This window comes from Cynoglossus semilaevis, chromosome 13, assembly GCF_000523025.1.
Source record: "Cynoglossus semilaevis isolate Cse_v1.0 chromosome 13, Cse_v1.0, whole genome shotgun sequence".
Taxonomy (NCBI): domain Eukaryota; kingdom Metazoa; phylum Chordata; class Actinopteri; order Pleuronectiformes; family Cynoglossidae; genus Cynoglossus; species Cynoglossus semilaevis.
Genome location: NC_024319.1, coordinates 2,435,684 through 2,462,778, shown reverse-complemented (window position 1 = coordinate 2,462,778; position 27,095 = coordinate 2,435,684). Strand labels below are relative to the sequence as shown.

The 27,095-nt window shown below is 40.1% G+C and overlaps 3 protein-coding genes and 1 non-coding gene across 5 annotated transcripts in view; all 4 read right to left on the bottom strand.

Annotated features, from left to right (window-relative positions):
* myom3 (myomesin 3) overlaps positions 1 to 18,706 on the bottom strand; it is a 50,734-nt gene extending 32,028 nt beyond the window's left edge. Inside the window, exons 1-4 of the mRNA XM_025061470.1 lie at positions 18,155 to 18,706; positions 16,728 to 16,813; positions 10,713 to 10,775; positions 10,230 to 10,296 (exon numbers count right to left, since the gene is read on the bottom strand). The gene's annotated coding sequence lies outside the window, so the exon portion shown is untranslated. The remainder of the gene's footprint in view (positions 1 to 10,229; positions 10,297 to 10,712; positions 10,776 to 16,727; positions 16,814 to 18,154) is intronic.
* On the bottom strand, positions 88 to 7,550 carry ifnlr1 (interferon lambda receptor 1). Of its 2 annotated transcripts, none has more exons than XM_025061611.1 (7): positions 6,211 to 6,639; positions 5,942 to 6,074; positions 4,902 to 5,083; positions 4,556 to 4,740; positions 4,210 to 4,348; positions 3,538 to 3,668; positions 88 to 2,990 (listed from the first exon to the last, which is right to left on the bottom strand). In XM_025061611.1, exons 1-7 carry the CDS (start codon positions 6,230 to 6,232, stop codon positions 2,055 to 2,057), a joined length of 1,728 nt encoding a protein of 575 aa, XP_024917379.1. In that variant the 5' UTR covers positions 6,233 to 6,639; the 3' UTR covers positions 88 to 2,054. The 2 variants fall into 2 exon arrangements, with proteins under 2 accessions (XP_024917379.1, XP_008320951.1); XM_008322729.3 differs by lacking the exon at positions 6,211 to 6,639 and adding an exon at positions 6,686 to 7,550 and having other exon boundaries at positions 89 to 2,990.
* Positions 18,707 to 19,810: 1,104 nt separating the features above from the next.
* Positions 19,811 to 19,883, bottom strand: trnav-aac (transfer RNA valine (anticodon AAC)). The gene has a single exon. It is a non-coding gene; the product is annotated as a tRNA-Val (tRNA).
* Positions 19,884 to 20,559: 676 nt separating this feature from the next.
* Positions 20,560 to 27,095, bottom strand: part of LOC103387925 (mannosyl-oligosaccharide 1,2-alpha-mannosidase IA) — an 88,479-nt gene continuing 81,943 nt past the window's right edge. Inside the window, exons 10-14 of the mRNA XM_008322730.3 lie at positions 25,485 to 25,600; positions 24,840 to 25,059; positions 23,581 to 23,753; positions 22,184 to 22,299; positions 20,560 to 21,904 (exon numbers count right to left, since the gene is read on the bottom strand). Coding sequence (XP_008320952.1) covers positions 21,769 to 21,904; positions 22,184 to 22,299; positions 23,581 to 23,753; positions 24,840 to 25,059; positions 25,485 to 25,600 — 761 coding nt within the window. The 3' untranslated portion in view covers positions 20,560 to 21,768. The remainder of the gene's footprint in view (positions 21,905 to 22,183; positions 22,300 to 23,580; positions 23,754 to 24,839; positions 25,060 to 25,484; positions 25,601 to 27,095) is intronic.

The window sequence follows — 27,095 nt, the reverse complement described above, 5'->3', positions numbered from 1 at the left end:
TCATTAAGACAGAGGACAGAGGAGTTTGCGGCCACAAGCAAAAAAAAAAAACCCGAGTCTTTGTTGTTGACCAATTTGTCTCGGTCTAAAAAAGACGCCAAAAAATACTGATAAAACCAAACAGAAAGTGAGGAGCTGAGGAGCTGCTGCGAGGTCACACGCAAATTCCGAGTCGGTAGCGTCCTTGAAAATAATTTTCATTTGAAAACATTTCAGTGAGCAACTTATGGTGTTAAACATTAATTCCTCATCCTCCCACTGAACTCACACACACTCAGAGAAGATGTGAACACCAAACATCAGTTACTCACGGGAATTTTTTTTTTTTTGTCTTTAAACCAACAGTACTGTGTAGATTATGTTTTAACAGAATTCCTTATGACAATCGCTACAAAGTTGTTTTTTTTAAATCGTCTGCCTGTTATCAGATCAGATTTGGTTCAGCGTGAAAGGCGTCAGGTGACACCTGACTAATCGAGGGTAACACACAATAACTCGGAGATCCACCCACGGCTTATATGCAAATAGTAAAACGTTTTCTCCCCCCGTGGTGTGAACGGTGGAATGGGAGGATCCCTGTGTTTGTTGAGGTTCCATGAAAAGGAAACAGAACAAGAACAGCCTTTGTGGTAGTGTGTATATTTCTTTGCAGTTTGGTTTGCTTAACATGAAAAACAAACAGAAAGCTGTCAGAGGGAAAAAAAATGAGTTCAAAGTGCATTCAGAACATTCAGTACAACATACACAAAGGTACAACCGTCCGTTACGTTACTTCACTCAGATCTGACGTCAAACGTTTCAAACGTCTGTAGCCACTACATGTTCAGAACTCTCCTCAGTGGCCACCGTTGTTCTGACCACACTGGACCTGTGTGTCAAAGGTGTGTGCTCGTCTCTTTTGTCCTATTTGCAAATGTCACAAAGGTTGTCATAGCGATGGTAAACACGCTTGTTTTATTTGACTAGTTGAGACAGTTGTGTGTTTATTTGTTTTTTTTTGACCCACCAGTTCAATTTTTTTAACCTGTTATCTCATACAGTGGTTCCCAAACTAGGGTGCACGTACCACTGATGGTGCCTGAGGCCAAGAGGAAGCTTTTCTTTTTCTTTTACAGTTTTTCTTCGATTGTAGGAATGTGTTGTTATGGTGATTCCATCGAGTACAAGTACCAGGTGAAGTGCTTCATGGAACAATGTAGCTTTGGCTAATAAATAGGCTGACGACGTAATCAGCAATAAATTATGTTTTTCATATACTTCATAGGTGTGTGTGTGTGTGTGTTAGTCATACTTTTGTGGAGGTGGAACACAGTATAAAATGTTTAAGAAACACTGGTTCGACAGATATTTGGCAGCAACACCTTAAATGTCAATAGTGATCAAATTAATTCTGTTTCATACTTTATAAAAATATATTTTATTTATACACTCATTCATTACATTCAATACTGTGCAAAAGTCTTGGGCAAGTGTGTACATTCTTTTTCCAGCAGTTGAAACCAAAAGGTAAAGAACCAGGAAGTCCTTCAGGTCATATATCTGTCTGTGACCTGAATTCCCCTGTACAGCAGGACTACGGTCTAAGAACTATGGACTAGGGTCTAAATACTAAAGGTCTTGAAGCGTTTTATTTTTCTATCTAATGAACTTCTGGTTCTTTACATTTGCTGATTTTAAAAATAAATAACATTAAATAATTTGTGAAGACAAATCAGATTAAAATTGTTTTGGAGAATTTTAACCTGTGAGCAGAATGATGCACATTATAGCAGCCGAGTCATTACGATCACAATTAATCATGATCAATCGTAATTAATCCACAGCTACACTGTGATTAATCACATGTAAAATGTTCATTATATACACAATGAAAGACGGCTGCAGGTAGTGAGGACTATACTGTGTACAAGGACCCATGACTTTTACACAGTACTGCATTTCAAACACGTCATAAGACAATGATTCTTAGACAAATAGAAAACAGGTTCTGCCTATCTCTTCATCAGAAACCACACACGAAGTCTCTTTATCACCATAGACGTGTGGTGCAGAACTCACGAGTCATGAATTTGGACCATCCAATTTTCCAGAGGAATTTGTGTTGACTGCGTTTCTCCTCTGTCCGTGTTCTCCTCATGGTCCTGCTTCCCAGGTTCAGTCCAGGTCCAATGGTTGTTTATTTTAGAGTTTTCAAAACTGTGATCATCTCCACCTCCATGAAGGATTTCTGGCATCCAGTTCTGCTTGTAACCCGTGTTAGACTCTGTGTTCAGACTTTGCTGAGGAGAATAGTGCGATACGGTCGGTTGAGCTGCGGCATAATGTGTATTGCAGAATTCCAGGGTGGGTGTGGTTACACTGCTGTCATCACACCCAGAGTCTGACCACTCGGAGTGGTCAAAACTCTGCACTGTGGACAAAGACGGTCCCGGCTTTTTGCCGTCTATGTCCGACAGTAGGGGTGAAAGTGCGTCACCTGTGCTACACTGGAGCAGAGACGCCAGTGAAGGCAGCACCAGCTGTCCGTTGTCATCACGCACTGTACTCAGCAGCAGGGGTGCGGCTGGGTTGCCGTCAGACTCATCCAGGTGAGGTGTCGGGGCGTCCCTGGGTGACATCGACTGTGGACTGTTTCCATTTTCACCCCTTGAGTCTCGTCCTGTCACCAGAGACACGGTACAGGTTTCTCTGTCTTCAGCTTCTTCAGCCGGCATCTGAGCCGCCACTGCACCGTACGTGTCAGAGGACTGGCCGCTCACATCTAGGCCGTTTAGAGTTGGATGGAAAAGATTGGTTCCAAAGGACTCCCTGCTGCCTTGCCAAGGTATGTCCTGGGGTGAATAATCCCCGGATTTAACCGCAGGCTCTTTTGGCTTGAACTGGATAGCAGCATAAGGTGTTTGGTCATTTGGAAGGCTGACCATTACCTTGGAAATGATGATACTGCTGTCTGCCTGCAGCACTGGACCAGGGTCTTTAAAAATCCTCGCCTGTTAAAGAAACCAAATTCAGGAACATATCTTAGTACATGGGTCGGTTTTAACATTTCATGATAGTTTAAAAAAATAAAAAATAAAATAACATCTTAAGATAATTTATCTGTAGAAAACACAAGAAGGAAAGAAGTCGGTTCATATGAACTTGTGCTTAGTAAGTAGTGTGACCAGCCCTACGGATTATTATCAAATCTACATATATATCAGGAATATACTTCATTATCATATGATTCACTGATGCATTCACTGTCATTTTAAAGATTGTTCTAAAGCTTCTAAAATGTTCTAAGGGCAACAAGACGTCTTACAGTCATCAAAACAGAGCACACGTCATCACAGTGAAACTTCCATGAATCACGGGAAAACTTTTCTGATTCGTTTTAACCACATCCGTAATGTTCCAGCATGTGCAGTGACTGGATGGCCACAGTTATTATGATCTGCTCTGTAACTGCTCTGCCACGGGGCTGGAATTTCCAGTAGGGCAACATTTCCTGATAGTTACCCAGGCAGGAAGGACAATGAAGAAGGAAAGACTTACGATTGAATCTGGCAGGCGGACTTTCTTCACGCCTTTCACATAATTGCACGTCAACGCAACAGTTACTGTGATTGAAATCACGAGAAAAGCAACAACTGAAGAGAGCCACGGTAACATCCCCAGAGGATGATCTGTAGGAGAAGAAGATAAAAGATTAATTAATAATAGATTAATTACTATTACATCATCTAAAACAAGCCTAAACATGCTGACGCTCTGATGTAAAACTTGAATTAATTATCACTGTTGACGTTCTGGTAAATATCAGTTGTTCAAGGAAGTGCCTGGGTTAACAGGAATCATTACTAATCTGAGCAACTATTAACAAATATTTCTACAAGTCAAAATGAAAGTAATTTATTCGTGAGGTGAGGAGAAGGTAAACGTCAAACAAAAACTTGATACAGAATCTACTACTGTTCGTCCACCTGGAGTGACTAAAAACAATAACCATGTCATGATACTGTATTTTACAGCCGTCCAGTAGGAACAGAATACTCTTATATAATACATGTAGTAGCGCACCAGCAACAAAACACACTACGTGATCAGTGTCTAACAGCCTGTATTTCTTATATCCAGGGGAAAATCACCAAGTAGAGACGACGTGTTGTTGAACAAAACTGCATACGTACCCGTGTTAAAACTTCATCACTGGTTATCACATCTTACCTGGTAAAATGACACAGAAGGGGGCACTCTCGCTCTCTGGGCGACCCCATTCAGAGGACGGTGCGTATATCACATGACCGCAGTACTTAGTTTGTTTTTTCAAGTTGATGACAAAATGCGCAGTGTGAGTTTCATGTACCTGGAGACGTAAGATGAAAATATATGTCAGAAAAATAAAAATATCTTTACTTCCTCAAGATGCAAATCATAGGCAGACTATGAAATAAATAAAAAACAAACAAACAAGAAAAAACAGATTTCAAGTCTAATTAAATGATAAATTACATAAATTAACCATTAAGATTATTGTTGCTTGGAATTTTGGGGTATAAACCTGGAGCCTTACCAGTGTTGCCCACTTTGGTTCAGTGATCTTCAGGGTGTAAACAATAATAGTCTTTAAGGGCCCGTCTTTACTCTCTTTGATGATATCTGCCACAGAGACTCCATTCGGCCCCAATGGGAGGGTGACGTTAACAATCAGAGTTGACCCCGTTGTGCGTTTTGACAAAGTGGGGGGGCCAAGAATGGCTGTGAGGATGAGGAGAGAGAAATCGATGTGAGCTGCGTCCCAGTCAGAGCTGGGGTGAGTTGAGGGAACAAGATCTTAGTTAGAAAGTAGAAAAGCTCACTGTGTGCCATAGGGTGTTGAGGTGAGTGAACAAGATCTTAGTTAATATAGAAAAGCTCACTGTGTGCCATAGGGTTGAACCTGGTCCTGGTCCGTCCAAGCTCACGACCATTAACGGATACCACGGCGTGATAGGTAACGTGCGGAAGCGACGGCGTTTCTGCAGTCAGGTCACATGACAGCGCCGTGATGTTCTGACATTCCTTCTTTATTTGTAAGTGTCCGTCGGTATCTCTGCCATGACTGTAGAAAAGTGCAATCAGACTGTGTCATAAACCTTATTAACAACAGCAGAATGTCTTACATGTGCTCATGAAATGGTGGTTTGTTAGAACTTGTTTTACTAGGAACGTTTTAATAACAGGCAGAAGTACTGTCTTATATTTTTCCTCTCAAGACAGACACACAAAAAAACAAAAAACTTCATTTTCTGAACAGCCAAAAAAAAACAAAAGAGAACGGGACACGAGAAATAACAGCAGATGACAACCACCAGGCAGAGAGCGGAGCTGCTGACAAAGTAGACCTGGGCCACACAGATGGAGATTGATGGAGGGACCGCCACAGCACCACTGTCTGTATCAGTTCAGCTTTTTATTGTCCACCTGGTACAGTTATGTTCCTGATATAAATGTCTCCCCCAAAGTGTCACCAACTCCAGAACTGTATTTTATCCACAACAACCAGGAGTTTGCCTCATAGTTCGAAGGACAAGTTTAAACATCAGTAAAGACTATATAAATACAGAGACCAATTACCCTTAATGGATTAATCAATCAATCATATTTTATATACCACTTTACAGCATTCCAAAAGTAAGTACTTCACACTTTACACTCACAGAGGATGGATTCATCCAGAACATCTCCTCTACTGTGACACCAACCATCTCCACCTCCTCCTTCACTACATCCAAAACTCTACTCTGGTGGTCTCCTCCTCTCCTCGTGTCTCAACCTCACCTCTCTAAATTTATCACATCGGTGAACTTCCCACGACAATCGAATTTTCCTCCCACTTAGTTCCCAGTCGTTAATTGACTAACAACCGCAGCCATGATGCAGTAATAACATGGTAATTAACAAACATATGTTCAATTACCTGTAGTACTGCACACTATAGAGCAGTTTTTCCTCCGGGTACTTGGGCTCTGCAGCATCCCAGTGCAGCACGTTGGTAAAGTTTTTAGAAAAAAAAGTCACGGTTCCATTTGCAGTGGCAGTTGACAGACGAGCTGAAGAAAAGAAGAAGATTGTTATTTTGTTGTCATTGTACCGCGATGCTGTTGTTTTTACTGTAACTACAGCCGTGTACCGAGTACAACCTCAGGTCAAATACATTTTATTTTTAATCTACTTTTCAGCACAAACCTTCAAACACAACAACAATCATCAAACTCTACAAACACCAGCAATCATTTTCACTTCCTGTGATACTACGTATTTGTACAGAAACGGAATGAGTCACGATTACAGGCAGCAGCAGAGAATTGGACTTTGATTTCTCACAATTACGAAAGTTTATTCTCTGTAACCCGTGTGTCACGTAAAGTCAATATAAGAAAGATTTTTTTTTTTTTTTTTAGTCCCGGGGTACATCAGCGTTTTAATGACTTAAAATCTGCAATTATTAAATGTGGATGTGAACAAAGAATTATTACTCAATTAAAAAAAAAGAAAAAGAGCATTTTCGCATTACATTTATTGTATTAAAATATCAGTTTACATAAATCACTACCATTTTAATGAAAAATGTTGCTATTACTTTTTAGCAAGAAATCAACGTTATTAAAGATAAAACAGATACGATACGTAATCTAAAGGATTGATATTAGTCTTTACTCACCGTAGCAGAACAACAGGAGGACGATGATGTCCAGAGACCACACATTCATCACATACGACTTCTTCTGGGCCGACCGCGGAGGCGATTGGATTGGAAATCAAAATTCAAATAAACCGAGTACAGCACAGTTCTGAAATTTTAAGCTCTATATAATCCTTGTCAAGCAAAGTCAGAGTTGACATTTAAAAAGAACAAGTGTTGAATGTTGGGGAAGTTCAAGGATCCTTCCATCAGATCCCTCATCTTCTTCTACACAGTCTCTGGTGCGTCCGATAAAAGGAGTGTATTCATACAGTTACACAGGTGTACAGGTACACAGTACAGGTGTACTTTGGCTTATGTTATTGCCTGGTTCCTGTTTTTCTGCTATGTTCCACCCACTTGCATTCTTTCTCCCTTTCCTGACCTCCTTATTCCTCCCCTTTCTCTCCCTCTAGCGGTTTTTCTCTCCTTACCTCTCTGTCAATTTCTGTTCCTCTACCTTTGTCTCAGTCTTTCTTCTTTGCTCCCTCTTATGGTCTTTCTCTCTCTTTCCCCCCTCTCTCATTCTCACATCACCACTTTATGTCTGTCTCTTTTTACATTCTCTTTCTGTCTTTGTTCTCTGTCCATTCCTCTCTCTACCTATATATACATACATACACATACACACATATATATAATATACTGTATGTTATCAGTCATGAAAATAAAAGAACACACCCAGTGTTCAGAGGTGTGTACCTGACTCACCCAGTGCATTTATGACACGAACACAGAGCTAAAATAAAAATCAAAAAGCTGAAGTGGCTGAAGCATCGACTCCACTCCACTTTAACTGCTTTAGAGTTACTATTTATCGAGCACTAAATGTCACTTTGTTATTTGATAAATGTCAGTTACTTAAAAAAAAACGGATTAATTTTTGACACGCTAGCTTGTTTCTCTTTCTTTAGTTTCTCGTATGCTAACGTAGCAGTAAACACTACACGTCTTCAGTGTTGTTCATTTCATTTCAACCAACACAAATGTTTTCACTTGTTCTTGAGGAAAAAATGTAGGGGAAAAAAAAAAAGTTTATGTACATGGACATAAAATAATGCACGGATCAATACCTAGCACCACCTGCAGGCCGAGGAGAAGCTACATGCTCAATGCTGGCAACTAGAATACACACTTGACCTCCGGATAAAGGAGCAGTAGTCAGAAATAAAGCTGTTTAAAACTGAGCAACACTTAAATTATTCTGTATTATCGCAACCTGCAACCCTTATCTTTGCTGCACTAATGTGTTCAGATAAATTATTTTTATTGGCGGAGGCTAAGTCAGGGTCTATAAAGTGTCCAGGCAGTGGGAGGTAGTTCGTTTGTTTGTGACCAGTGTGATTGTTTGCTTTTGTCTGCTAGCTTATTGAACTGCTAATCACCTCTAGAAAGAGGGAAGTTGAACCAACATACATTTGACGCTTTCCCTATGTACTCAGTACATGTAAATTTTTTGTATTTGTTTTAAATTGCTGCTTAACATTTACTTTGAAAACACTGGTGATTGATGATCGATGCCTCACTCTTTTAGAACAACACAAAACAAATGTTTTTTTTAGGTTATGCTAAACACCGCTAAACAAATCAGACGACCACATCTGTAGTCTTTCATATGGATTCGCCCCCTCCAACCCCCCTGGATTGAATCAACATTTAGTGGGTAGAAAGAGATAAATACAAATACATTTTAGTACTTATTTAGAGCTTCATTTCCAAAACACAATCTGTACTTCAATCTGACTGATTTGGTGGATTTATGTGCAGCTACTTTTCAACATGTTGAGTATTTACTTGGTAAACATGTCCGACTGTAGCCGTCTTTACTTAGCCGCTCACACGTATGCTGTACACAAATGACTGGAGACTGTTATTAAACCCTTGCTGATTTATTTTGGTAATATTGCCTGCACTAATCTCTGTGTGTGCACTGTGTGTGTTTGTCCTCGTGTTTCATTTGTTCTTAGCAGTGGTTACGGCCACTGACACCTTATTACAGACAACAACATCCTGCCACTGATTTGGTTGATAGTTCATTTTAATTAGCTGCTTGTTTGACTACCGCACCACAGCCAGTCCTATTACAATATGCCACATGGCCACGAGGTGATAAAGGCCCGGCCGCTCTTATCACTCTCCCCTGTTTATATCTGTGGTCTGTAGAACTCGGACAATAAAAGTTTAGTTGTGATCTAACTGACAGAGGGTTTTGCGTCATGTTGTGTCCTTTGAGCTAAAATCTCAGGAAATAACGTAACAAAGTACATAAACTGGTGAGAGTGTAGATACAAATTCTGTCCTGTTGGCTTCAGTCACCCTGGTGACCACAACTGAAAATGACCAGTGGAGTTCTGTAGTAAATTCAAACAACCACCAAATGTAAGACTGTATCAAATATCCACACTTAAAATTATGTATCTCAAAAGGTACAGTACTGCCCCCTATTGGTGCTTTGTTCCAGCAATAAAAATAGATTCAAGAAAAAGTAATGGAAAAGGGAGGGCCCCATTACAATAATTTTCTCAGACCAATAGAGACCAAGGAGATTCATTTTAAACAATTCTATTGGTTATATGAGAACCGTATGACCTACAGTTGTCAGATTCAAAATCCTTTTAGACGTTCACAGAGTTTCAGTGATGGGCAAAACCACCTTGATCAATAAATCCTTCGCCTGACTGTTCTTCTTGACACCGTTCTCGGCGCTGCACCTTGTGTTCACGCTGCACATCAGTGACTTTCGGCAGATGAGAGTCTTAACCAAATTAATTCACAGTGGCAGCATCGCTGGGAGAGGGAAACGCTTTGATGTTATTGGACACACACACACGGTAACATGTGAAGGACTTCTACAGATGCTCGCACTTCACTAACTTCATCACTGAATCATCATTTACACTGTCACTGTAGATCAAATGTTTCATGTCAGCTTATTTCACCGGACCTGTACGAAACCCTTGATCTACTTCAGTAAACAAAGGTCCGGCCACAGAGTGGGGGGGGGTGGGGGTTGAACTCTGAAATTAAACTGTGTATTTCTACAACAGTAAATCCATATTTACTTTACATGTCTGTGATTAAACATTTTTAATGCATATCATCACAACAGAGTCAGGTCTGTGACGATGAGATGCTGTCAAATCTTTGATAAGACAATTTTATATTTTGCACCTTTTTACCCGACCTGAAACCTGGGAAACCCTCAGTAGAGAAAATGCTGAATGAATAATTCTATTAATTAAATGTGGTACTAGCAAATCACAGTGTGGTTTAATGATGGTACATTTCTTATTAGAATTAAGAAGTTATGCAGTGGCTAACAGGCAACACTTTAAAGAGGGAGGTAGGGGGGGGGGGGGGGTGATGAACACTAGTCATTTACAGTGCAGTAAATGACTAGTGTTCTAGATATCATAGGAAGAGCCTGCTCACTAATTTCTAGACCATCTAGAATGTGAGTGGACCTCAGGAACGGATACTCAAACAAAATAAAATAAAATATAAAACACATTTTTTGTCTTACCTTATTATTTGATGTCCATTTTGGGATCCAGTCCCAGGACGACTTTGAGTTCAGTGGGTAGGATTCACTGTGGTATAGCGCAGAAAGACAAATTAAAATTAATATTATTATTATTATAAATAGTATTTTCAACACAAACTTCACCTGTTATTTAGAGACATTGTACAGGTGTTTGCATGAAAAGCAATGAAAAAAAATCATTCTCTAGAGCAGAGGTTTTTAACTAGGGGCAGGTGAAGGTACTGCAGGGGGGTAGTGACATGTTTATCTTTTTATTTATTATTTTCCCTTATTTTTATTTTCTATTTATCTGTTGTACATGGATTTTAAAACGTGAACCTACATTACCAGGTGAGTTTATAGGGGTCCCTGTTCCAGTTCTCCACCATAGAAAAGGTTTTAAACCCCCCGGCAGTCAAGACGTCAGGGTGATGACATTTTTAGATTCTAGTGGGCTTCTCTACTGTTTGTAAAGCTACTTACTTGTTCTGACATCAGGGGAGGCTTTAAGCCAGTGCACACAACGTCGGCCAAAGTCAGTCAAGTCTGAAATTAAATTAAACAGAATGGAGATTTTTTTTTACTGACTGTGGGGGAAAATATGTTTACATGAAAGAATTCACTCGGATCACTTGAACCTGTCAGTCTGGTGACTCCACACCTTTCTTTAAAGTTATTTGATCCAAGCTCGGTTAACATCACACATGTCAATCTGAGCAGCTCTTGACAAACGGGAAACACCTGGTCATTGTTGCTTTCTTGTCTTGTGTCACAGTAAAAACTCCATAAAAGATATGTGAAGTAAAGACTACATTTACGAGATCTCGTTCAATCTCAAAGAGAATGAATAAATAGAAATAACAGTAGTGTCTTTGTTTCTATAATCCCTGAAGATAATCCTCAGTTTAATTATCACATCTGGGTTACTGTGCTGTTGTTGTTTATTCTGTGACGTGCGTTGTTTACTGTGAAGAGAGAACAACAAGGTAAGATTTTAATTTCTTGTTGTTTGAATCGCTGCATTCTCACAATGGGATATGTACTACAGGGACCAGAGTGGTGTTCTGTGGTGGTGGTGAACATAAAGCAGCATACATTAAGTTCTGTGCCGTGACCTTTTGATAACAGATATTGTAAAAGTGCTTTCTTTAGAAATAAAAGGTAATAACCCTTGTGTTCAGCGTGTTCTTTTATTCATGGAGATTGAACACGCTCATGAACTACGCACATGTACAGTAGATACGCACTGGAATGTGTGTCGGTGCTCATTTACAAAGGTCAGGGCTGACAATGGTTTAAACCCCTTTTTTAAAACCCGTCAGCCATGACAAATATATGTGAAATTGCAGGGAAGTGAAGGAGGAAGAGAACAGAGGAAGGCAGTGAACAGAATGGAGCCATCCACCATTTTGTGCTTGTGTGTGTGTGTGTTTACAGTGTATGTGTGTGTACATTTATGTATATGAAGTACTGAGCAAACGACTCCTATAATAATGCCGTAGTATAAGAATATATATATATACACTGCAGAAGTGGTAGAGAAAAGAAAAGAAATATGTCAAGTGAAGGAAAAAGATGATTTGATCCTCAACTACTGGGTCAGGGACCAGTACCAAGCCACGGGTCATTTGGTCCAGGCACATGAGACGATAGTTTCTGTGATATTTTATTTCGAAAAATGATCACTTATGTTTGCAAGTGCATGTTATAAAATAATTATATTCAAATTATTTATGTGATAATTCAATTTAAATAAGGCACTTTATTGAGATTTGTTATGGGGAAAAACCTGATAAGATCAAAGGTAACACAGCTGAGCACTCACCTGTACAAATGTTCAGTCTTTCTTAGAACTTGTTGACTAAACAGGTCAGGAGCATTTCTGCCTAAAGGCCTGAGTCAGCTGAAATAGAAACATGCTACATAATAAACGGTATCACCGCCAAGGAGCAGTTGATGGTGTACTTCACACTGATTTAATTTTAAGACTAAAAATAGACCGGAATTCACGTTGACTGAACCTGATGGTTTAATCAGAGCACTTTAATTACACCTCAGAGAGGAAGAGACCCAGTCAGAGATCACATGACTACAGATGGTGCAGCAGAGTTTTTAAGGTCTACTAAAGAATCTGGTGAAAGAAGCAGGCCTAATATTTCTAGTATTTTTATTTAATTTTGTTTGCAACTGGAATTTTATAACATAATTAAAAGGCACGCCAGGAAATGGAAAACATCAACAAACCCCTCAGGCCTCACTGTCACCAAGGAAGACATAATTAAATAGTGCTGACGAGGTCTGACTCAGTCACGTTTATCACCAATGTGTAAAACAGGAGAAGAAAATTAAGTTAAATTAATTAAGTTCATATTACATTTAATAACAACTAGGGGTGTGTATTGGCAAGAATAGTATCACGATACAGGGTTTTTTAAGGAAATATTGCAATATTTCAGTGCATTGATATTTTCTTACACCTCTAATAAATTCTTAAAGGAGATGACCAAGAACGGGATTTGAACCAGCAATCCTCCCATCGTTGATTCATTCCTTTCACTGCCCAAAGCTGGCCTTCCTTTGAAAGAACCAGATGGTTCCATCATTCAAAGTCTGTCCATGTTGTTATTTTTCATACAAACAAATTCATATTTTCTTATCTAACAACAGTAAACACTGGTTTGTGTTTCTGGCTCCCACTCTAAAGTAGTTAGTAATTTTATTTAACACAAAGTGTTACAAAACAGTGTTAAATGGTTTGAATTTCTTATTTTTTATGTTTGTTGTCAGAAAATAGAGATATGATAAAAACAAAAAGGTTTAGTGTTTGTCAAACAGTGGAGCGTGTGATTAGCTGTGAACCCCTGCCTCTACTCTGACACTGTGTCTTCTCAGACTAACAAAGCTTTTCCTCCTTCCAGACTCCCGTCCTCAGAGATACCTCCATGCTCTGACACCAGCACCACTCTGGCCTTCTGGGAGACCGCCGCAGCAGCTTTCAAGTACTGGATCACAGTTAGGATTTCACCAGCATCAATGTGTTGTGAAGCAGTCGCTGACACTGCTGCTACATCAAGATGACTCCACTCAAAGTGATGGAGGGCATAACATGAGCAACATGCAGTATTGATCTTTTTCCTCACATGCTGTGAGAAAAAGTATTTCAACCATACTTGCAGCAGGAACAGGGCTCATAAGTGTACCACCCTGAACACTCTTCTCCACGGCTGATCAATCACGGTGTGTGGAAATACCAGTGCAAGTCAAATAATTCTAAGACTGACGGTAACATCCCTGAAGTCGTCCGATTTTTATCACTGAAATGTGTTGTGTATAGAACAGATGGATCTACATTTGGAATCACTAGAGAAGAAAGACAAGATAAAGAAAATGAACCAACACCAGGAATCAATAATTGTTTTAACATTTTTTAAAGCGTATTGAGCTAACTCCATAGGAGTTTGACAAAAATGAATACAACTTAAAAACAGTTTGACTGACAGAAGACTTTCTCTGGGCTCATAAAATTTGCAACACTCTGATTTGCTAATTACAGATAATGTGACTATAGAAAATATCAAGTTATGGAGCAGACTGTGGCGTCATCTTCTGTCTGTCTAGATTTTCCTCATATTCAAACAATTACAGTCTTAACTACAGGGCTAATGATGTGTACAATATTGATAAATGGACAGAGTGCATATGACTGTGTGTGATTGATTATGTGTGTGGGTGTGTGTGGGTGTAGACGGCTCTGTTAATATGCAGGTTATGCAGGACCTTTTTTTGAACTCGGTCCAGGACTCATTTCTCTGCCAACACAAGGCCACCGAGTCATGCCAAGGAATGAAAAACCAGTAGGACTGGGTGCAACTGGTTGGCATCCACTTGGACCAGTCTGGGCTCATTTAATCCCCAGACGGTTGTGCACAGAAGGTAGTGGAGGTATGCTATTATTACCCAGCACTGTGAGCCTCAGAACAAACTGTGAGTTGGTTCAGGACTGAGACTTTAGTCGACAGGCTTACTGTATCAAATAAAATAAAAAATCATTGAGATCATTAAGTATTTAATTAACAGGATTCATTTTAAGTGCATCCTCACTCTCTCTCTCTATATATATATATATGTATGTATGTATATACAGTATAAAATACAAAATTACTGTGTCGAGTAAATAATATCATATGAAATTAAAAACGCTGTTTCCTTGTTTTTCATTCTTATATTCAACCAGCCTGAATATTACAAATACTGCACGTTACATAGATGACATTCCTTTTCAGTCACTCTTCCCTTGGAGATCTAATTTCTCACACCTGTTGCGAGATGAAAAAATCACTTGAATGATTTAACAGCTAAGTGGCTTTCACCATCAGTGGGACTGGGACAGAATTTGATTTGTTCATCAAACTACCTAGCTAAGTGTCTCTGAAAGCCCAAAGTGGGATCTCATCAAAATTAAAACACCACATCAAGTATTTTAGCCTCATTAAGCGGCTAATGTTGTTTTCTCATTAAGTGACAGAACACGAGAGACGCCCACAGCCTCGTAAAAAAAAAAAAAAAACCCACATTGCCGCTTTGACACATCTATTAATTGTGGGTAATTAAATATTTGATAATAATCCATTTTGTATCAAATAAAACAAATTTGACACAATGAGTAAAGTTTTCCACCAACTCTGTACAAGAACTGTTGTAGCTAACGTTAGCTCTGGTGTCTGTGCTCACAGCAGTATGTTTAGCTTAGCTTTCCTGTGCATCGACATCAATCAACATTCATATCACCTGCTCAGAGGTTGGCAGATTAACTTTAGATACATTAATGCCACCTACTGGGCTGGAGAAAGTGCATCAGTGTAACCAGAGTAACAAATACTAATTACAACTATTAGGAGCAGCAATTACGAATATTGTTGCCAATACATGCTTTTAGCTGAAAACACAGAATAGGTCAGTTGTTGTTACATGTAAAAAGTTTGAAGGAAAGTTTTAATATACGGATAAAATGAATAACTAATATAAAGAGACCAAATGCGATTATGTCCTGAGTGACACAGGGAGTCAGACACAGAGATACAAAGATGGTCTGACTACAGGATTGGTAACTTGTAACTGTTCGTACATGCAAAGAAGCTGAAGACCAAGCCTGGGTGGAAGTGTTTTCACTGGTAAAAACAGTTACAAAAACAAAAGTACCATTGTTTAAATGTTTTTAGGAAATATGTTTTCTGCTGATGGTTCTACAAAAAGTTTGTATAAAGGGTTGTTTAAAATCATCTAGCAATATTTCCGGTCCTCCAGTGTAGAATAAAATAACTTAGAGTAAAGTAGCCTGGCTGACACTTACTTCCCCACAGAGTCTGGTGTCATTGTGAAATGAGGTTCTGATGTAGGCCTGGATTGAAGTTTTTTGGTGTTGTGTGAAAACAATAGCTGCAGTATCAGCAGCAGAGCTGCACTTCAGTTGCTTTGTTCTGTACCGTTCCAGCGTATGCTGCTACAGTGCAGTCGGTGTCATTACTCACAGTCACTGTGCTCATTGGATTACTTCTGTGTGACATATGGGGCCTCTGTGGTGCTGTAATAAAGACAGACTATTATTTATGGAAATTGCTTTGTGCAATTAGGATGATGTGAGTGGAGTCAGATCGTCATGGAAACGATGTAAACATTCTTTCCTCTTTGTCAGAAAATGTTTAAGTGAGTGATGAAAGGGTTCTGGTCAGAGGTGTGTATTGTCAAAAATCTGGCGACACAAGAAAGACTATACAATATAGTGCGATATGCTATACTCAGATTTATCTCACCTTAAATATTCAGAGCCAGACGAAGCAAAGTAAAAAGTAATTTTTATCATTTACTCAGACAATCAGGGAAAACCTGCACCTGTTAACAGACATAAAATAATAAATAAAACCCAACCTCAGATCCGGAGCCAAATTACTCCCCATTACACACAGGCTGTTATGATAATGACCAGATGATTGTGCTAACATTAAAAACCTATCATGTGTGTTTGGTAACAGGACGAGATCCATTCATTACGACTTTTTTTACAGCATTGATGTTCCCTCTGCGAATATTCAACTAAGTGCAACAAATCAAAACAGGTGCCAGTCAACGGGTAACACCGAGCAGAGAACTGTAATCTATACCAGGGGCAACCTACAGCTGAGGTCTGTTCTACACGTGCAGTATATACAGCAGCAACATATCCCATGTTATTTGGCATGTGACACCAAGCCATTCGACTTCATGTAGTACAATAAAGTGTTAACTAAAAAAAAATGTGTTTAAATAAATAAATTAATTAAATGACTAAGTCAATTACTACAAGTACGCACCAAGCCATTCAAATATAGTACAATAAAGGCTTAAATAAAAATAAATTGTGTTTAAATAAATTAATTAAATGACTAAGTCAATTACTGCAAGTACAGTTTACTTAAACACGGTCTCTAGTTCTGTACACTAACCAGTGGCCCTTGTACTCACCAACACACATCTTTGGAGGTTTGCAGCCACACAGCAACAGTGAGGATTGTGAAGACTTCAATGAAGTGACACCTGTTTTGTTGCTCCTAAAAAAAAAAAACAGTTTCAGTTTGATGTTTTCTTGGGAACATTCACAGTGTGTGCAGGCCTCTGATGTTTTGTATAATTGGCCTCATAATGAACATGCATAAGTAGCTGAGACTTATGTCATTCTATCCATCATTTTTCCCTGCTTTATAATTCAGCCTCTCTCTGTCACGTTAACATATTTTATCATACCTTTGCTCACAAATGTACACTAACATGTCATTAAATCCAGTGTTTAAATAAAACATAAGTGAATTGTATGGAATCCCGTCTGTTTGCATTTTAATTGGCAGCTGGGTTGTTGATAGCTTCTGTAAACAGCTTTCCAGGCATTTCTACCCCCCGGTACTCAAACACTTATAACTGACAAGCATTTAAAATCACGAATGCAAATGTGTAAAAGACAGTTTTCATCAACACAAATGATAAACAAACATTACTGCAAAGAACGTTGACGGCGGAATCAACAGAAGCACACCTGTGTGTAAGAACTTGAGGTATAACAACGGTCATTACAACGCTAAAACTTGAGAGGCACTGTTTGCAATTCTGAGCGGATTTTGGTTGCAAATTGTTTGTTGAGCATTTTCAATCTCGTTGAATAACATTTGCTTCTCTCATCAAACATTCATTAAATCCACACATTCAACCACAGCAGGGTCTAACCATTTGGGAGCCCTCGACAAATTATGGATACACAACCTCACCGCAGAGGCGCAAACACTACACAAACCATTAGAACAGTGGTTTAACAGGGAAAACATATGGGTCCAATTGTTGATTAAACACAAATTAAAATGCCGATTGTTCATGTACGTCTCTGTATCCAATACTTTTAATTCAGTTACAAATTTAAACAAATAACTTATGCTTAAATAACTTAATTTATGCTCCATTTCCCGAATACGTAATTCGGGAAAAGGCGCCAAACCTCGCCCCGGACAACAAAATGGCGAGAGTCACTTCTGGGTTTTTGTTTTGTTTTTTACAATAAAGATCAATCAGTGCAGGTTTTTAAAAAAATTACCAATAACAAAATTTAAATTATTTACACAAATACATAATAACATGTAACAGAAGGCAGGAGCTTCTTAACCGTCTCGCGGCGCTTGGCCCTCCTTGTGAGCTAAAGGCTAAGTGCTAGTCGAAGTGGATACAGCTAATAACATACACTGTCTACACCAAAGGAATAAAGCTTTTAATTAATTTAACCGCTTTTTTGGGGGGGTTTACACCAAAGAAATAAAGCTTTTAATTAATTTAACTGCTTTTTTTTTGGGGGGGGGGGTTGTTGCTGACAAAACGCTTCGTAAATATGTGATTTTTTTTATGAAACCTACCTTTAAGATGGAGAACATCCCACTTACGAGCCCCATTAACATCCACCGGAAAAGGAAATGCCATTAACGCCAGGTGAGCATTACCTCAGGAGATACAAATTTGCCTCTACCGCCTCCTGGTGGTTTGACTCAGACCGAACCTAGACCCTACTCTGGTAAATTTGAACGCCACGTGGATCATATCATATATGAACCACTGTCAGTCAGGGCAGGATCGAGTGAATTGTGAGCCCCGTAGGGCATGTATTATTTAAAATGATAGTAATAATTTATGAGATAAATATTTAAATAAAATTTCTTTGAATTTTTTATGATATAGAACTAGTGTGTTTTGCCTGGTTTTGAATTAAATAATTTATATGTTGTGCCGGTATCTTGACGTTTAGTCCAGTGGCGTCTACATTCCACACGGTACATCGATAAATTGCACAGTGCGGTTTATTCAGTTAAAGTAGGGAGTATCTTTATTTTATTGTTTGTATTTTTATCCAGGAGACTTGTCGTCAGATGCCTTCAGTCTTCAGTCTGCCGTAGAGTTCTTTTTGTTGTCCCTGTAGTTTTTATCCAATCTAATTTTTTTTTCTAATTTTTTATCTAATTTTTATCCAGGAGACTTGTCGCCAGATGCCTTCAGTCTTCAGTCTGTCGTAGAGTTCTTTTTGTTGTCCCTGTAGTAAATCCACCTCCACAAATATAAGAATAATGAGAAGGAATGGATGCTTTTGTTGTATGTTTTTTTTCTTTTTCACAAAGCACTTTTTGACAAATGCCACAAGTACTTGGATGAGACAATATTTCCCCGTGTATTACGGAAAATGGGGCAGCTAACTTAGATGAAAACGAACTGATGAATTTGTTCCAGTTACAGTGAGAAAAGAGAATAACTGCAGTAGGAAAGAATAGAGGAAGTTCAACAATTGTTATTTAGAGTTGAGGTCATCAGTTCTTGTTATTGCTTTAGAAGAATTAAACAAACATTTCTGTTTATTCATGCATATGATATCGGTCGATAGGGGGCGCCTAAGAGCACCAGCAACAGAGCAGCAACCGCACCGACCACAATGACCATCACGCACTGACTGCAGCGACAAAAAAGCCGATTGTTTTGTGTTGTTTAACTAACGTTTGTGATTTTGTTGACAAATTATTAATTCCGCATTAGAAAAGAATATAAAGAGAAAACAAACAAACTGCTTATTATTTGTAAACCTTCACAGCAATGAAGATGGATATAAATTTCAAGGTAATGCACCAGACTGGCCAGAGAGCAGCAGCATTCATCCTGGGATGGATAATAAACTTCAGTGAAAAGAAGGAAACACACCAATAACTCACTCAGTCTTTCTGAAGTCTGACACCGTGTGAATCTCTCAGCTGTAAATCTCTGCTGAGCACCGTCTGTGTTGAGAGCTGAGCTCCAACAATTAGAATTCACTCCTAACCTTGAGTTTCTCCACTTCAACTCAATATGAAAAAACAGGACTTTCCTGATCCCACAGTGGGGAAGCGTTTGTGTTAACAGACTGCCCAGGTATGTGGTTTCTCTGGGTTTCGAACTCAGGACATTGTGCGTGTGAGGCATATGTGCAAACTGTCGTGATAACCGGTAAACGTATGGAGACCAAAGCGGCTACACTACGAATCCACTAAAACATATGTTTCCGCCCGGTCTCGAACCGGGGACCTTTCGCGTGTTAGGCGAACGTGATAACCACTACACTACGGAAACCGATGTCAAGTCATTCGCAGTACAGAAACTTGGCTCCAGGAAGATTAATGTCATGAGATCTGTGACATTTAATTATCATTTCTAATTTACTTTTTAATGTTAATAATGAACCTTTTGTGGCCCATTTTAAACTGTTAGAGTCAAATCTGGATTTAGATGATGAGCGAAAACGGATGAGTTTCAGGAGGACGATATTAAATCTTTGAGGATGGTTTTTATTTCCCATAATACTTTTATATTCCTTTTCTTATTTTAAATCTGTGATGAAATACTTCATGATCCTATTTTAAATATGTAGTTTTACCGTCACAGCAGATTCTTAGCCCAAGAAACTTACTGTGGCCTGCAGGGGCACTGCAGCTTATCCTTTAATAAATAACAGTAATATTGTGGGGTCGCAACTGGTGTTGTTTTTTCTTGCGCTTGGTGTCGAATATAAAAATGTGTCAAGATCGAGCTCGAAGTCGTCTTTCTTTAGTTCTTCTTCGTTAATTCCTTCATCATTTGTTTTTCTTCTTTCTTGTTAGCCTTTCTTCTTCGTAGGTCGTTCTTCTTCTTCTTCTTCTTCCAACAGAAGAGCCGTCTGTAAAGCAGCGTATTGTAGATTCAGATCTGTGGCTAGGCTAACATAAACATCACATAAACATCACAAGTAGAAAAAAACACAGAACAGCGGTTGTTTTAAATGTACAAAGTTGCACAGTTAATTTATCAGTATTTGAAAATACTCAACAATTAAAGTTAAATCAAAGAGTTAGGATAAGAAATAAGAATAATCATTGTCAGCGATAATAATTAGACTTAAAATCCGATTTTTTTTTTCTTACTGAAACACCTGAGGGAAGCAAATTAAAAACAAAATGTAGGAAAAAAACCCTCACTGAATTTAAAAACAATAATCACAGAACCGTCCAGACAGGCTGACACTGGGTCACTCACTCACTCTGTATGTACAGCACTCACTCCTCAGATCTGCAGGAAACCACAGCTCGTCTCTGCAGCCTGACTTTTCAAACGTGACTATTGGTGTCAGAGTGGATTCACAGGTAAAGGCAGGGTGAATCAGAACAACAGAAACTGGGGAGAACATTTGGAGCTAGCTGGCAAACCCACCCTCAGACGACTGTCAGGTCGTCACCTTAAAAACAACAACAGTCGTGTTTCATCGGAAACTCCAACGAACAGTGGAAAAAAACAAAGAAACCCACCACCAACAGCATAAAAAATGGTCTCTGGACACAGACACAGTCGTCACCGTCCCAGCGTCTCCTGACCATTGCAACAGGTTTCGGTGGGAAACTTGACATCAACATTAGTTTTGGAGGTGTGTTTGATTTCCTGTTTGTCTATACAATTTATATTTCCCATCAAATCTCACCAAAAAACACCACAGTTGAACTAAAGAGAGGAAATGGAAAGAAACCTTTGGTCAAAAGTGTGGATACTCACGACAGAGAAAAGAAAAGAAAAGATAAGATTAAAAAAAAATTCGTCAAGATTTAAATAAAAAAAAAAGAGCAAAAAAACTTGTGATTTTCTGCGTTTCACTGATGGCCCATAATTCAACCCACTTCCTGTTCATCTGGGTCTGTAAGTTGCGCTGTTTCCTCACAGAGGAAAGAAGGAAAGAAAAAGGTGCTCTTCTCACAGAAGTCCTGTTTGTTTCTGATTGTCCACAAAAAAACAAAAAACAAAACAAGTGGCAACAGGAAGTCCTCGAGGCCAAAGAAAAACCGCCGCAGCCTAAGACGACAACATCCATCTCTGGAAAAGACTCGACGGTTGGTACGACGCTCCTGGGATTTTAAACCTGCACCGGATCTGCATTTGGACGTGTGACGTTTCTCCCCTTTAATCCATCTGTGTGTTCAAGCCGCGGTCCGTCTTATTTGGAGGCCGTCTGTGTGGCTTCGTCCTGCAGACAGCTCTTACGGACGATGGGCAGCGGGTGGGCTTCCGTGTTGAAGACCCAGTCTTCCAGGGGGAGGAGGTCGTCGTCTGAGAAGAGCAGATACAGATACCTGCACCGACAGGAGAAACAGCTGCTTTAGTTTGGTCGGAAGAAACGACTTTGTTCATGTGTCACTGAAACCTGGACACGATTCAAACAGTAAAACCATGTACTTGTGTGTCATATATGTACTTGTATGTCATATATGTACTTGTATGTCATATACTGTATGTACTCATGTGTCATGATGCAGGGAACAAAAGTGTGAAGACTACAGTAGACCACGTGCAGCTCTCTACAGAAACTTCAGATCCAGTTTTTCTACTGATGCCAACAGAGAATGACTCACTTGAGCGTCTCTGAGAGGAAGAAACTCTGCTGCATGTTATCGTGACTGACTGTCACCGTGTAAACGTCTCGGATCCCGGAGAAACCAGAATCCACTCTGCAGTGCTCCTCCAGGGCCTGACGGGGAAGAAACGTCGGGGAAATGAACTCACAGTCTCCACATCAACAAACACAGCAGTTCTGGGTTCGACATCCTGTTAATGACCTGCTCAAATGATGGGTACACACTGACGGGAAGCATGTACTGCATGGAAATACTGTGGATTATGACATGCAGTAGTCAATACAAGTCGAGTCAAATTTGAACAGTTAAATACAAAGATCACACTGTAGTTTCCATCTACACAGTTAAAATAATCTGAAGGTCGCTGGACGTGTTCAATCATTTACATTTCATAAATAATACTGAAGAGCGACAGACTGACAACTAATAACTATTCATCATAGTAGTGACACCAATACTACATGTAGAATCACAGAAGAAGAACTTTGGATGTCTTGTGAACTCAGATCCAAACTTTAAATCCCACCACTGAGTCTAAACCTTCAGCCGCTGCCGTACGCAGGGCTCAACTTTATGCTAATGTGGAGCGGCTGGGTTAGCCAAGCCTATTAGCACGCCATCATCTCTGCTACAAAGCGCTGGCTGCTACGCAGTAATTAACCAGGACCCCATCATGTATCTGTGTGTCCATGAATGCATCGTCTTCAGCCTTTGTTACAGAGAATAACAGACCTGTCGGAGTCGCCCCTCTGATCTTTTCACTCCTGTGTGTGCGCGCAATAAATTAACGCTAAGTCTGTCACGCCGCCCTCTGCTGTCTGATGCAGCTAATGCCTGTTCTACCGCAGCGTTAATGACAGTGTACCTCACGTGACCTTCACTTGTGATTGGTCGATGGGGAAGTTCGTCCACTGTGCCGCAGAATCAGAGAAGTAATTTAACACCGACTGAGGAAGTGAAGCGGCCACGGCTGTTTGGTTGGTGTCGTTAACAACAGCACAGGTGTATGACATTTAAAGTACTTTTATTTAACTAAAATGTATTTGTAGTTAAATTATGAAAAAAAACATAGAAATGTCCCATATTAAAATTTTGCCGATATTGTCCTAACACTTAATTTCCGATTCATATCAACCGATACCGATATAGGCCTGGTGATATTTATTTATTTATCTGTACAAACCACTGTATGAGTATGTGATTAATTATATTATCTGCAATGCTGCCATCTAGTGACTTTAATTTCACTTTATTTTACAGCCGTTTATCCCCAAAACTATTTTAGGGCACTCATCATTTGATGAATTGCGTTATCGCAAATCCGACACCGATTCTTACAGATATTACATAGTACGCTAATATATATTTTGATCCCCTAAAAACCAGTCTCTTACCTGGACAGCCTCCCAGCCCCACTCCCTGTACTTGGGGTCGTGGGTGAGCCTCCACATGTACATGTAGCTCTCGATGACCTCGGGTCGCAGGATGTAGTATCGGTCACTGAGCCTGGTCGCCGTGGCTTCAGATCCGCTGTCAAATCTGAACGCCTCAGGTCCGAGTTTGGTGGCTGTTGAAAAGAAAAGAACCGAGACACGAACATGAAGTTCAGGAACTCACTATCAACATCACTGAGTGTTGGTCTGTTTGGAGACATTAAGATGATTAATTATTAATCCACATGTGGTTTTTAGCCTGGTCCCTGGAAGCTGTCACCACTGGGGCTGCCTCCCTCAGATTGAGAAACCAGCCCTGTGCCCCGGCTGAAAAAGAAACCAACAAACAGCCATGCTGTGTGCAGGTTGATGTTGACTAAATCTTCTTTTCTTTTTACAACCAAAAAACTAAAACTTTTGCACAGCGGCGTCGTCTCAAACAGATCAGGTTTGTTAATAACCCTCCTTCCTCACCCTTCCTCACCCTTCCTCTCCCTCTTCCTTATATTCTTCCCCTGCATTTATCTCTCTTCTCTGTGTGCAATCCGTCTTCGACTAGAGCAAATTTATAGTTTGGTTCCGCAGTAAATTTTCTTTTGGAATCAATTTTTATCACAACGTGCGCTCCACCACACTCCATCTCTCATTTCGTTCAGCCGTGAATTACGCCCGACTGTCGTTACTCAGCGCCGCATCCGCGTCTGCTGACATTACAGACGGAGAGTAACCGACAATTAACGTCGGTTTCATTTTCTTCCCTGTTTGTTTGTCCCACTTTTCAAGTAAAGTCACTAGTTTTTTAAGGAGACACAGAAACAAGAACTGGATCAGTCCTGGGTTTTAGAACAGACGGAGTTTCTTTAATCTGCCGTTGATAGTGAAGTTTAAGGCAGGTACAAAGCAGACACTAAAATCCTCACATCTTGTAATCAAACATTTCTGGTCCGGTCCAGGGATCGTCAATAAAATACAACGAAATTCTAATGAATAATAAATGAAGACATGAGTTTACGAGTTCCTTTGACTTTGAAGCCAAAACTGTTTTTGCAAATTTGTATCAGTTCCCTCACAGTGGTTAGCACGTCTGCCTTGCCAGCAGACAGTCCTGGGTTCGATTCCCAGACGGACCACCTAATGACACCTCCTCTACTTATAAGTCGCTCAGGTTTCAACTGTTAGGAACCATATATTTCCGTGGTCTTTTTTCTCCAGACTCTCACCTGAGCGTGTGTAGCTCTCGTGGCAGGTGTGTGTTATCTCTGCAGCCAGGTCCAGGTAGTGCTGCTTCTTGTCCAGCGCTCCATCGTCGGCCCCGATGCCGATCATTCCCCCAGAGAAGCAGGCCAGGTGACCCATCTTATGGTCCAGGATCCCCCCCCTCCACTCGGCCATGTAGGTGAGACCACCAGGTGACTTCTGCACCAGGTTGGCTTCGATGGCCTGTAGGAACAGGCAGAGACGTGAACATGGTGATGACCTTTCAACATGGTCAGGGGGACAGGGGTGAGGGGGACGGGAGGACGGGGGGTACAGCAGAGATGTGGGGAGGAAATAAATTAAAAAGCTGCTCGTGGGTACAGCAGGGATGTGGGGAGGAAGGGGAGGAAATAAATTAAAAAGCTGCTCTTCTGTCTTCTATTTTAAGTCTTTTATTTTGAAAAGACTCCAGTAGAGTTGTAATTAGAAAAGTATCCAAGCATTTTTCAAAATAAAACATTTTCCTCAGATCATCAAAAAACACCAAAGATCTACAGACACAGACACAGACACTACAGTCCATCGATGTGATTATTTTTTCTAATGTTATTTTTTAAATTCCACTCTTGAACCTCACGACTGTTCCAGACTCATCCGTTCTGACTTACGTCCAGGGCGCTGTAGTACATGGTCTTCGCTTCGTCGTCGGTCTTGTCAGACATCAGGTACGATTTAATCAGGTACTCGTAGAAACTATCCCCGAGGCCACCGATGGAAACGTGGTCTGAGGAGAGGAGAAGACACAGAGAACAATCAGAGACTCCGTCTGAGCCTGAACCTCCACAGGAGAAATGATTAAAAAAAACAAAACACAACGTTGACTTCATTTGACCCCACTGTAGGTGTCAAAAGTTTCCAGAAGCTTCTTCTTCTTCTCTTCATGGTCTGGAGTTCGTCAACTCTCAGAAATCCAGACAGATTTCTGCTGATGTTCCTTCTGTTGAACAGATTCTCCCCCTAAAACTGGACAGTCTGACATGGTGACCTCCCCTCCCCCCCTCAGACCTCCACCTCAGTAAACAAAGTCAGGTTTCATTATGTTTAATACTCCTGTCGATTAAAATTTAGATCTTGAAAAAAAAATGTTTGTGCTGAAAGTCCTCTGACGCCCCCTACTGGTCACTGACATAAATGGTCTCGTGTAAATATTTATTTTTAACTGATTAAAACTCACTAAAACCACACACACACACACACACCAGGTGAACATACTTAGGTCATTAGAGTATTAGGTTGGTCCATGTACTATGATTAAACCCAGGTACCACCAGTGGTACATGTGCCATAGTTTGAGAACAGTGAGCAGCAGCCTGCTGTGAGCTGTAAATACATGGTGGAGAAACTGAACCAGTCTAGAATTTTCTTCTTTTTTCCGTGGCTCTGTGAACTCTGTATAATTATAATGATAATATTCCACTCTGCTCTACTTGACAAAATGACTTCAATATATTTCTGACTAAAAAAAACTTCTCACATTTCCATCCCTGTCACAGAGAGTTTTTCAGGGATAAAATTTTAGTTTAAATTAATCATTTTAAAACTCAAGTCCGTGGAGACAAATGTGTTTGTTCGTCTTTCGTCGTTGTCTCTGCGACTCAGACGTCGTCGTTTGTTCGTTTCTCATCATTTCCAGAACTGGCCTCAGATCAGCTTCACCTGTTTCCCAGAGTAACGTCCACCAGTGGGACGGCCTGGATGACTGTTCATCCATCAGCTCAGGCTCAGCCTCTTCCACTTCCATGTGCAGTTATCACCGTGCGGCGGCGGCGGCCACTGACACAGACAAACGAGGAGGAACTGTGGAGCTGAAGCCTCCGTTTCCCACGGGGCAGTAAACGTATACAGTCGTACTTCTCTCACAGCTCACGTACACTTACTGTCTGTAATCATCCAGTTTACTACCTTTTCATCTGCAGCGTCATTCCGCCCCCCCCGCTGCCCCCCCGCCCCTCCTGTTTGCCTCCTTTTAGCCGAACCTCAAAGATCCAATTTCCTGAAGTAATTGAATCTATTATCATTTTAATAACTCAGACTAAAGGGAGTCATGAGCCTGATATTAAAGATGGAGAAAATGGGAGGGAAGAGGGAGGTGGGGGGGGCTGAGAGAGCATTAGCACATGAGGTCGCCTAAGGTGGTGTGAAAGTAGTGTGAAACAGGTGAGGTGATGTAGTGAATAAAAATAAATTATCTTCATTTGTAAAAATGTTGTCAAATATTA

Bases quoted from the DNA above. Each gene is read 5' to 3' on its own strand.
- ifnlr1 (XM_008322729.3), bottom strand. From the start codon at position 6,734: ATGAATGTGTGGTCTCTGGACATCATCGTCCTCCTGTTGTTCTGCTAC. The intron at 4,741-4,901 runs GTGAGCTTTTCT...TCATCCTCACAG, and splicing joins GTTCAACCCTATGGCACACA to CCATTCTTGGCCCCCCCACT. The intron at 4,349-4,555 runs GTAAGGCTCCAG...TTACGTCTCCAG, and splicing joins AACCAAAGTGGGCAACACTG to GTACATGAAACTCACACTGC.